The sequence below is a fragment of the Rhincodon typus genome, chromosome 46 (genome assembly GCF_021869965.1).
Source record: "Rhincodon typus isolate 14 chromosome 46, sRhiTyp1.1, whole genome shotgun sequence".
Lineage (NCBI taxonomy): Eukaryota > Metazoa > Chordata > Chondrichthyes > Orectolobiformes > Rhincodontidae > Rhincodon > Rhincodon typus.
The window spans coordinates 7,255,619-7,267,003 of NC_063377.1; the positions used below are offsets into that span (position 1 = coordinate 7,255,619).

Below are 11,385 nucleotides of genomic sequence, written 5' to 3' on the forward strand. Positions count from 1 at the left end.
TTAGGACATGGAGGAGGTGACAAAGATAGGGAGAGGACAGAGAGACCTTGGGGTTCAGGTACATAATTCCTTGAAGTTTGCGTCACAGGTAGACAGCGGGGTTAAGAAGGTGTTTAGCACGCTTGCCTTCATTGCTCAGACCTTTGAGTGTAGGAATTGGGGACGTTGGTGAGGCCTCTTCTGGAGCACTGTCTCCCGTTCTGGCCGCCCAGTTATAGGAAGGATATTATTAAACTGGAGAGGGTTCGGGAGAGATTTACCAGGAAGTCGCTGGGAATGGAGGGTTTGAGTTATAAGAAGAGGCTGGGACCTTTTTCACTGGAGCGTAGGAGGCTGAGGGGGCGACTTTATAGAAGTTTATAAAATCATGAGGGATATAGATAAGGTGAATTGCAGGTGTCTTTTCCCGAAGATGGGGGATTTCAAGACTAGGGGGCACATTTTTGAGGTGACAGGAGAGAGATTTAAAAAAGGCATAAGGGGCAATTTTTTTTTTTTGTTTTTTATTTTGTTGGTTTGTGGGATGTGGGCATCGCTGGCTGGGCTCAGCATTTTTTGCCCCGTCCCTAGTTGCCCCCCTTGAGAAGGTGGAGGTGAGCTGCCTCTATTTTTTTCAGGACCACTTCTGTCCACCCGACCCTCAGCGTAGTTCTTTCTAAGATTTTGACCCTGAAGGGATGGCGGACATATTTCCAACTCGGGACGGTGAGTCGGGGTGTGGGTGGGCGTTCCCACCTATCTGCTGCCCTTGCCCTTCCAGGGGGTTAGAGGTTATGGGTTTGGAAGGTGCTGTCTAAGGAGAGTTGGGGAGTCGCTGGAGATGGTACACACTGCTACGACCGAGTTTTGGGGGGGTGGGGGGGGGGGGGGCGGGGGGGGGGGGCGGGGCGCCAATCCAAACCAGGGGGTGGGGGGCTGCTTTTGCCCTGGATGGCATCGAGCTTCTCGGAGCTGCCCCCCACCGATCACAGAGCTTTGGACCCGGGGATTGGGGAGAGGGCGTGGTGGTCATGGTGAGCTGCCCTCCCTCAGTGCGGGGACTGGTTGCGGGGGGGGGGGGTAAGGGCACCATTTTTTCCTGGCTTCGCCCCTGACCTCCCGGCTCCCCCCCCACTCTCCCGCAGGTTCACAAAGTCTTTCCGAATGGCCTGGCCGCTCAGGAGGGGACGATCGAGCGAGGGGACGAAGTCCTGTCCATTAACGGGAACCTCCTGAAGGACATCAGCCACAGTGAGGCCCTGTCTTACCTCCACAAAGTCAGGCCTTCCAAGCAGGCCATCGTCGTGATCCGCAAGGTGCCTGAGTCGGAGAGAGCCGCCCTGCGCAGGGGAGGGGTCTGCAGCCAGATGCCGCTGGCCAGTAGCGACATGCCAGGTACCACCGCTGTGGGTCTGTTTTGAGTCTTGCTGTGCATGTTTCCCTCTCCTTCAGTTGGGGAGGGGGGGTCTGGACCAACAACACCGTCTGGCACAGTGCCCACTTTTGCTTCTGTCACGGGTATGTGGGCGTACGCACCCCCCGCCCCCCCCACCACAGTCGTTGCCCATCTCCCTACTTGCCCCTTGAAACCCTGCCTCTAGTTCTCAGGCAGTTGACAGTCAACGCTGTGGGCACGGTAGGCAGGGTCTGGAGTCACGTGTAGGCCCAGACAGGGTAGGGACTGAGACCGGGAGAAATGTCTTCACCCAGAGAGGGACTTGGGGGTCTGGACTCACGTGTAGGCCCAGACGGGGTAGGGACTGAGACGGGGAGAAATGTGTTCACCCAGACAGGGACTTGGGGAGGGTCTGGAGTCACGTGTAGGCCCAGACGGAGTAAGGACTGAGAGACGGGGAGAAATGTGTTCACCCAGAGAGGGGCTTGGGCAGGGTCTGGAGTCACGTGTAGGCCCAGATGGGGTAAGGACTGAGATGGGCGGAAATGTCTTCACCTAGAGAGGTGGGGAGCCAATGGAATTCTCCGCCATAGAAAACAGTTGAGGACAAGCATTGGATATTTTCAGGAAGTTTTTTAGGGATCAAAGCGTATGTTGGGGAGGGAGAAAGCTGGAAACAGGGGACTGAGTTGGATATTCAGCCATGATTGTTGTGGAATGGTGGAGCAGGCTCAAAGGGCCGAATGGCCTACACTTTTTTTTCTATGTGTCTATGCCCCTTGAGGGGGTATCTCAGTCGGAGTAAGACTGACAAGGGAGCGAAGAGGTTCTCGGCAGGGAAACAGAGTTGGGACCACAAATCAGCCACAAGCTTATGCAATGATGGGACAGCATTGATGGGCCAAATAGCCTGCTGCTGCTCCAAGTCAATATGCTTGCTTGAGAAGGTGATGTTGAGCCAGTTTCTGAAAGATGGGGTAATGAAATGTTGTTGCGGGTCTGTCATTGTATCTAGGCCAGACATGGAAAGGGGTTAGATTTCCGTCCCTGAATGACTTTGGGTTTTCCATCCATCTATCCACGTCTTGATAGATCAAAAAAAAAACCTTCCTGATCAAATCTTAAGATCCCGTTTCGCTACTTCTTCCCATTTCTGTCCTGAAGTGTTTTTGCATGAAATCTCATGCCACAGAAAGCTTAGACTTTCTCGTCTTCGTAATGAGCTGCTGATTGCTAACCAAACATTTCTGGTCTGGAGTTTCATGAGCTAAACTTGTGCGCATGGGTAACTGAGCCCTCCTTGCACTGTCCACAAGTCCTATCTCCAAGAGGACTGGGATTTGCTTCCAAATACACCCACTGTCATCGCTAAAACAGCCCTAAAATCTTGCTATCTCTGGGTTTCATTAAGCAGAAAATCTATCCCTGATTATTCAAGGTTAAAAGAAAGCTAATGCCTATCACTGTTTAGTCTCCCTGCTGTAAACTCTCCACAGTAACAACATAAAAGACTCCAAGAGGTTACCTGCTCTCTGACACATATTCATAGAGTCATACAGCACAGAAACAGGCCCTTCGGCCCAACTAATCTGTGTTGACCAGCTTTCCTATATTGAACTAGTCCCATTTGCCAGCATTTGGCCCATATCCCTCTAAACTCTTCCTATCCATGTACCCATCCAGATGCCTTTTAAATGTTGTAATTGTACCAGCCTCCACCACTTCCACCTTCCACACACGTACCACCCTCTGCGTGAAAAAGTTGCCTGTCAGGTCCCTTTTAAATCTTTCCCCTCTCACCTTAAACCTATGCCTCTCTAATTTTGAACTCCCCCACCCTGGGGGAAAAAAGACCTTGACTATTCAACCTATCCATGCCCCTCCTGATTTTATAAACTTTTAAACTTCTTCTCAGCCTCCGACGCTCCAGGGAAAATGGCCTCAGCCTATTCAGCTTCTCCTTATAACTCAAACCATCCCAGTCCCTGGCAACATCCTGCGCTCTCTCAGGTTTAACAACATCCTTCCTGTAGCAGGGAGACCAGAATTGAACACAGTATTCCAAAAGTGGCCCTAACCAATGTCCTGTACAGTTGCAACATGACCCTCCTAACTCCTATACTTAATATTCTGACCAATGAAGGTGTGCCAAATGCATTCTAGTTTTGGACTCCCCTACCCTGGGGAAAAGACCTTGGCTATTCACCTTATCAATGCCCCTCATGATTTTATAATTAAATGATTTATATATTGGATTAGTTCACTGTCCCAGAAGGACTCTCTGACCTTTTCTCTTCACTTGGTGCTATGGTGCGATTCAGTGCAGCCCTCTTGATTGGTCATCGTTCTGCTGTTGTGCCTGTTCAGTGAATATTAGGAAGGTGGTTCTCCCAGGATGTGACTTGTGTGTTTTCTCCCCACAATTCCCCCCGACCCTGGGTCAGAGAGTTTGGGAGAATTTATCACAGTCGAGCTGGAAAAGACAAGTACAGGACTTGGCTTCAGTCTGGATGGGGGCAAGAGCTCGAGTCAAGGAGACAGACCACTCACCATCAAGAAGGTCTTCCAAGGTACGAGGAAGGGGCTCTCAGCTCCTCCCTTTCATATCTGAGAGAGGGGTTTCTATCACTTTTCGGTTCCACACACCCAGAGGTCCTGGTGAAGTTTTGTGTCTGACTTAGCTCTTTCAGGGGGAATTACTGTCCCCCCACAGCTCGGAGCCTAAACTCCACACCCCACTAATTCCTCCCTCCCTCCCTCCCTCTCTCGCATGCTCTCTCTCTCTCTCCTTCCCCTTCTCCATCACTTTCTCTCTCACTCTCCCTCCTCTTCTCCATCTCTCACTCTCTCCCATTCTCTGTCATTCCTTTCCTCTGTCTCTCCTTCCCATTCTTTCTCTCTCTCCTCTTCTCTCTATCTCCCCATCTCTCTCTTTCCCCTTCTCTCTATCTCCCCTTCTCTCTCTCTCCCCTTCTCTCTCTCTCCCCTCTCTCTCCCTCTCCCCCCCTCCCCCCCCTCCCTCCCTCCTCCTCTCTCTCCCCCCTCCTCTCTCTCCCCCCTTCTCTCTCTCCCCCTCTCTCTCTATCTCCCCATCTCTCTCTCCCCTTCTCTCTATCTCCCCATGTCTATCTCCCCTTCTCTCTATCTCCCCATCTCTCTCCTCATCTCTATCTCCCCTTCTTTCTATCTCCCCATCTCTCTATCTTCCCATATCTCTCTCTCCCCCTCTCTCTCTCCCCTCCTCTCTCTCTCCCCTTCTCTTTCTCCCCATCTCTCTCTCTTTCTCCCCTTCTCTCTCTCCCTTCTTTCTCTTTCCCTCTCTCTTCTTCCCTATCTTCCCTTCTTTCTCTTTTACCCACGCTCTCTTTCCCCTTCTCTCTCCTCTTTTCTCTCTCTCATCCTCTCTCTCTACCCCCTTCTTTCTTCTTCCTTTTTCTCTCTTTTTCCTTCTCTCTCTTTCCCCTTCTGTCTCTTTCCCCTTCTCTCTCTATGTCTGTCTCCTTGTGCCCATCATCCCTCCTTCTGTCCCTTCATCGATTCCCTCCCCCCGCCAACCCTCATTCCTTTTGCCCTGTCCCCAATTCCCTCCACCCACTGAGAGGCACCCTGGTCACTCTGCCTGGACCTCACTCTCCACAGGGATTGAGAAGGGGTTGCGGGGGGGGGAGAGAGTGGGGCAAGGGGACAAGGTTCTGTTGTGGCCATTGGGCCCAGGTTCTGTCTCAGTGGCAGTGCCCTGCCAGGTGACCTTTGCCCCTTGGCGTCGCTAGGCCTCAGGCTCCTCATTGTCCAACTCTAGTGAAAGATCTACCTGCTCCGGTTTACACCCACCCCACTCCAGCAAAGTAGGCTGGACCTTTTTCAAAACAATATGCCTCTGCTTTGGTCCTCACCCCAGATCTGGGTAAGGTCCCTTTCTCTGTCATCATGTGACCTCCTTACCTGGACGCTAAGAGCAAGGTCACCTGATTCCAACGGGGATCCATAATAGGATAGCATGGAGCTATCCATGGTAATCCAGGATGTTGATAGTCGGAGGGGGGTGGGGGGTTTCAGTGATGTTAACACCATTGAATGTCAAAAGGTTAGATTCTTTCTTATTGGAGATGGGCATAGCCTGGCATTTGTGTGGCGGTCAGTGAAGACTGGGTGTGGAGGGGGGTATGTGGGGGTGCGGTGGGTGGGGACGAGTTTTGCGGGAAGCGAACTGACCTCTCTGTGCTCGGCTTTCAGGTGGTGCCAGCGATCAGTCGGGTTTGATCCAACCCGGGGACCAACTGGTTAAGGTGTGTGACCATGACTACCGGGGCCTAACTTGCTACGAAGCCTGGAATCTCATCAAGGCCCTACCCCCGGGCCCTGTGAAGGTGGTGATATGTAAAAAGACACTTTAAATAGGCAGAAGCGGGGTTGGCCCGCCGAGGGAAACATGGCCGCCACCGTGCGGAGCCGAGGACCCAACAGTGCGTTGAGATAGCTTCCTTCGTCCTTGCCTGTTTTTCTCGATCTCGTTTCAACAGCCAACTTGGACACTGTTATCTCAAGGATCCAGACAGACTCGAAAGGGACCAAATCGGTTTTGATGGAATATACCAGGCCAGATATTTGGCTGGAAAGGCCCCAGAGGTGTGGTATCTCGAGGTGGCCTAACCATAAACGGTTGGAATGATCATGTAATGTCAATGATTAGGCCTCACGTTAGTCCTGTCTTTAGTTCTGACCCTACCCCTCCCCTCCCCATCATTTCCCCAATGCCTCAGTTTCTATTGGCCTTGTAGAGGGGGCCCGGGCAAAACTGGGTATCGCTCTCCGGTGGTTGGAGTCATAGCCTGACACGTAGGAAGATGGTTGTAGTTGTGGGAGGTCAATCATCTCACCTCCAGGATGTCTGTGCAGGAGTTCCTCAGGGTAGTGTCCTAGGCCCAACCATCTTCAGTTGCTTCATCAACGACCTTCCCTCCGTCATAAGGTCAGAAGTGGGAATGTTCGCCGATGATTGCACAATGTTCAGTACCATTCGCGACTCCTCAGATACTGAAGCAGTTCATGTTCAAATGCAACAAGATCTGGGCAATATCCAGGCTTGGGCTGACCAGTGGCAAGTGACATTCGCGCCACACAAATGCCAGGCTATGCCATCTCCAATAAGAAAGAATCTAACCTTTTGACACTCAATGATGTTACCATCACTGAATCCCCCTCACTATCAACATCCTGGGGGTTACTATTGAGAGAGAATTTAATCATTGCCCCCTTGATGTTCAATGGTGTTACCATCACCGAATCCCACTCACTATCAACATCCTGGGGGTTACCACTGACCAGAAACTCAACTGGACCCAGCCCCCTATCAATACAGTGGCTACAAGAGCAGGTCAGAGGGGAGATGGTGGGGAGATTGTAAATTTCAAACCAGAGATTGCTAGATTTGTGAGCTGGGCAAGGAGACGGTTTCAGGATTATGGAGCGAAAACAGATAGATGGGGTTGAGGTACAGATCATCCATGGCCAAACGGAAGGCAGGACAAGCTCAACGGGCCGAATGGCCTGTTCCTGTGTTGCAGACTCGAGAGGGGCTGTGTTTTTTTTTTCCTTAATTCGTTCATAGGAACGTGGGGAGCATTGGCAGGGCCCAGGCATTACTGCCTGTCGCTAATTACCCAGAGGGCGGGTAAGAGTCAGCCCCTGTCGCTGTGGGTCAGGAGTCACGTGTAAGCCCAGACCCAGTGAGGACGAGAGACTTCCTTCACTACCTGACGTTTGCGAAGCCTACAGGGCTTTACAACAATTAACAGCATTCACTTGATCGCTGTTCGGCCGTCTTTCCAATGCCAGATTTTTATTGGACTTGAATTTCGCCGTTTGCTGTAGCGAGATTCGAACCTGCATCCCCCAGAACGTTGGTTCGGAAGTCTGGGGTTCGTCATTCACCATCGTCATCTAATCCTGTTTCTGTGCAACAGGCTCGAGGAGTGGGGTCTGAATGGCCTCCTGTTTCTTGTGTAACAGGCTCGAGGAGGGGGGCTGAATGCCCTGCTGTTTCTTGTGTAACAAGCTCGAGGAGTGGAGGGCTGAATGGCCTCCTGTTTCTTGTGTAATAGGCTCGAGGAGGGGGGCGCTGAATGGCCTCCTGTTTCTTGTGTAACAGGCTCGAGGAGGGGGGTGCTGAATGGCGTCCTGTTTCTTGTGTAACAGGCTCGAGGAGTGGAGGGCTGAATGGCCTCCTGTTTCTTGTATAACAAGCTCGAGGAGTGGAGGGCTGAATGGCCTCCTGTTTCTTGTGTAACAAGCTCGAGGAGTGGAGGGCTGAATGGCCTCCTGTTTCTTGTGTAACAGGCTCGAGGAGGGGGCTGCTGAAAGACCTCCTCTTGTTCCTATGTAACAGGCTTGAGGAGGGGGCTGAATGGTCTCCTGTTCAGGGTGGGGAGGGGGGTGAATGGCCTCCTCATGTTTCCCTATAACAGACTCGAAGTGGGTGGGGGCGCTGAATGGCCTCCTCCTGTTCCTGTGTAACAGGCTCCGAATGGGCCTCATTGTGAGTTGTGTTTACACTGCTGCTTTGTCTGAGCGGGGCTGGGGGGAGAGCACAGTGGGCGGGTGCGCGTTCTGAGCAAGCCTCGCTTAGCAACAGGCTGCTGATTGGGCAGGGAGTCGTTGGCGTGACAACACCTCTCTGACTCCTGGGGGGACGGACAGAGAGTGTGAACCATGCAGAGAGACTGCAAGAGACAGTACCTCGCAATTAATGCGTCAATTAAAAAAACCGAAAGATCTGCAGATGCTGTAAATCGGGAACAAAATCAGAAGTTGCTGGAAAAGCTCAGCAGGTCTGGCAGCAGGAAAAAAAATAGAGTTAACGTTTCGGGTCCAGTGACCCTTCCTCTGAACTAGAACTCAGTACCAACCCAACTTATGTCTTCAGAAAGAACTTGCTTCTCATACAGTTGAAAAAGGTGTTTGGTACACTTGCCTTCATTGCTCAGAGAACAGGAGTTGGGACGTCATGTTGAGGTTGTACAAGACATTGGTGAGGGAGCAATGTGTCCAGTTCTGGTCACCCAGTTATAGGAAGGATATTATCAAGCTGGAGAGGGTTCAGAAGAGATTTACCAGGATGTTGCCGGGTATGGAAGGTTTGAGTTATAAAGAAAGGCTGGGACCTTTTTACACTGGAACGTAGAACGTTGAGAGGCGACCAGATAGAAGTTTATAAAATTATGAGGGGCATAGAGAGAGTTAATGGTAGGTGTCTTTTCCCTAGGATGGGGGAATTTCAAGACGAGGGGGCACATTTTTAAGGTGAGAGGAGAGGGATTTAAAAAAGACACAAGCAGCAAATTTTTTACACAGAGGGTGGTTCATGCGTGAGATGAACTTTCAGAGGAAGTGGTGGATGTGGGTACAGTTACAACGTTTAAAGGACATTTGGATAAGTACATGGATGGGAAAGGTTTGGAGGGATATGGGCCAGGAGCAGACAGGTGGGACTAGTTTAGTTTGGGATTATGGTCGGCACGGACTGGTTGGGCCGAAGGGTCTGTTTCTATGCTGTACAACTCAATGACTTTGTAACTAAAAGGATTCGGTTACGACGATCGGAGAGGAGATGCACCCTGTAAAAAGCAGAATGGACAACTTATCGAATCCTGTGGCCCTACTGAACTGTATTTCGCCAGTAGTTTTCTGGTTGTTTGTGTTTATTTGTACGTGTGTGCAAGGGTTTAGAATTCCAAACAAGTAGATTGATGTCTGTAAGTCATATGTTTGTGAATCTGTAGTTGGATTGAAAGTAGTTGGATTGATTGTAGTTGAAAATGGATTCATAAATTGTAGTTTTTTGCTAAGTACGGAAACCCGGTCTGTGATTTCTGAGTCCATCGGACAGACAAACTGAACGATTTAAGAACATAAGGAAACACGAGCAAGAGTCGGTCATCGGGCCCCTCGAGCCTGCTCCGCCATTCAATAAGATCGTGGCTGATCTTTTCGTGGACTCAGCTCCACTCACCCGCTTGCTCGCCATAACCCTTCATTCCTTTACTGTTTCAAAATCTGTCCTTCCCTTGAAAGGCAGCCTCACTGGGCAGGGAATTCCACAGATTCCCAACCCTTTGGGTGAAGACATTCCTCCTCAGCTCAGTCCTAAATCTGCTCCCCCTTTATTTTGAGGCTGTGCCCCCACCTCGTTCTAGTTTCTCCCGCCAGCGGAAACAACCTGCCTGCTTTTATCCTATCTATTCCTTTAATAATTTTATATATTTCTATAAGATCCCCCCCACCTCATTCTTCGAAATTCCAATGAGTATAGTCCCTGTCTATTCAATCTCTCCTCATAAACCGACCCTCTCAATTCCACAACCAATCTAGCGAACCTCCTCTTACACTCTCTTTCTCAAGTAAGGAGACCAAAACTGTACACAGTACTCCAGGAGTGGCCTTACCAGCTCCCCATACATCTGCAGGATATTTTTGCTTAAATCTTGAACATCTGCGATGACCCCGAGAGTAGGGAGGCTCTCCGAAGTGGGCCGTGATGCCTTGGCGTGGACAAATTCCACCTCACCCCCCTGCAAAATCGTTGACCCCTTACACCCCAAGGCCCCTGCTCTAGATTGCCCAGCCTGGAGAGCGAGGGAGGCAGTCTCACTGTACTCACCTAAGGCTGGGTTAGGTTGATTTGTGATCGAGTGAAAGATTACCTGGGGAGGGGGGGATCAGGCGAGAAAGTGGCGGAGAAAGCTGACCATCTCGGCTTTCGAACCACGTGCCAGCCTCTGATCGCAAAAGTGTGATGGTGCAGGCCTTTCGGGCCATGAATAGGGGCCATGGGGACATGAATAGGAAGGGTTTAGAGGGATATGGGCCAGATGCTGGCAAATGGAACTAGATTAATTTAGGATATCTGATTGGCATGGACGAGTTGGACCGAAAGGTCTGTTTCCGTGCTGTACATCTCTATGACTTGACGTCTCATCAGTAGGGTTCTGAGCCTAGTCTTTGATAATCATTGTGCAAGTCGCAGATATTGGCTTACAATTTGGCCGGGGGAGGGTAGGGTGGTTGGAAAAATACTTTAAACCCCCTTTTTCCAAAGTCTCCTGATTTCTCTCTCTCTGAACTCCAACTGCTCCATTGCCTTTAACTAAACATTTTGAGCTATGGACCGAAAATGAGAATTATCATTTATCTCATTAGAGATGGAAAGAAAACGAGGGAGGAAAAAACTTTTGGTATGGAAGCTACCTGCTGCACTGTCAGGTCAAGGGATGGTGGGGGGTGGGGGGAGAAGAATTTTGGTGGGGGTTACCTTTAATTGCTCGGCGACGGCGCGGTTTTACTTTACGGCAAGAAGTCGAGGTGATGGGGCAATCTGGTTTACGGCAAGAGGTCGGGTCTGGGATCCCAATCCACTTTACGGCCGGAGGTCGGGTGGCGGCGACAATCCACTCTACGGCAGGAGGTCGAAGCCGGCGTCCCCGTTCACTTTACGGCTGGAGGTCGGGAGGCGGGGACAATCCACTCTACGGCAGGAGGTCGAGTGGGACGGTGGCGCCGCCATGAGCTTGTTCGGTTTGTTCCGAGGCTTCTTCGGCTTCCCGGAGCGGGGCGACGGCCGGGGGTGAGACACCGTGTATACAGCTATAAATATACCCCAAATACCCCTTAATTCATCTTAAAATACCCCCAATTCCTACCATTATAATCCCCTATCCCTCAGGGAATCGGGGTGGTGGGAGGGACACCCTTTAAATACCCGAATAGATCCTTAAAATATATAAATATCCCGAAAATGCCCAAATAGATCCTTAAATACATAAATATGTCCTTAAATATCCCTAAACTACCTAAATATATCTTTTAAATATCCCTAAAGTGCCCAAATAGATCCCTAAATATCCCGAAATCTGTAAATATATCTTTAACTATGCCTAAAATATGTAAATGTATCCTTAAGTATCCCTAAGATGCCCAAACCCACCCTTAAGTATCCCTGAGATGCCCAAACCCAC

General features: G+C 50.5%; 1 protein-coding gene and 1 long non-coding RNA gene across 2 annotated transcripts in view; both read left to right on the top strand.

Moving 5' to 3' along the window:
- Positions 1-959: 959 nt before the first annotated feature.
- LOC109926611 lies at positions 960-9,219 on the top strand. The gene is made up of 3 exons (XR_007266135.1): positions 960-1,374; positions 3,820-3,945; positions 5,609-9,219. It is a non-coding gene; the product is annotated as an uncharacterized LOC109926611 (long non-coding RNA).
- A 648-nt stretch (positions 9,220-9,867) lies between these two features.
- Positions 9,868-11,385, top strand: part of hax1 (HCLS1 associated protein X-1) — an 11,448-nt gene continuing 9,930 nt past the window's right edge. Inside the window, exon 1 of the mRNA XM_048620295.1 lies at positions 9,868-10,994. Coding sequence (XP_048476252.1) covers positions 10,573-10,994 — 422 coding nt within the window. The 5' untranslated portion in view covers positions 9,868-10,572. The remainder of the gene's footprint in view (positions 10,995-11,385) is intronic.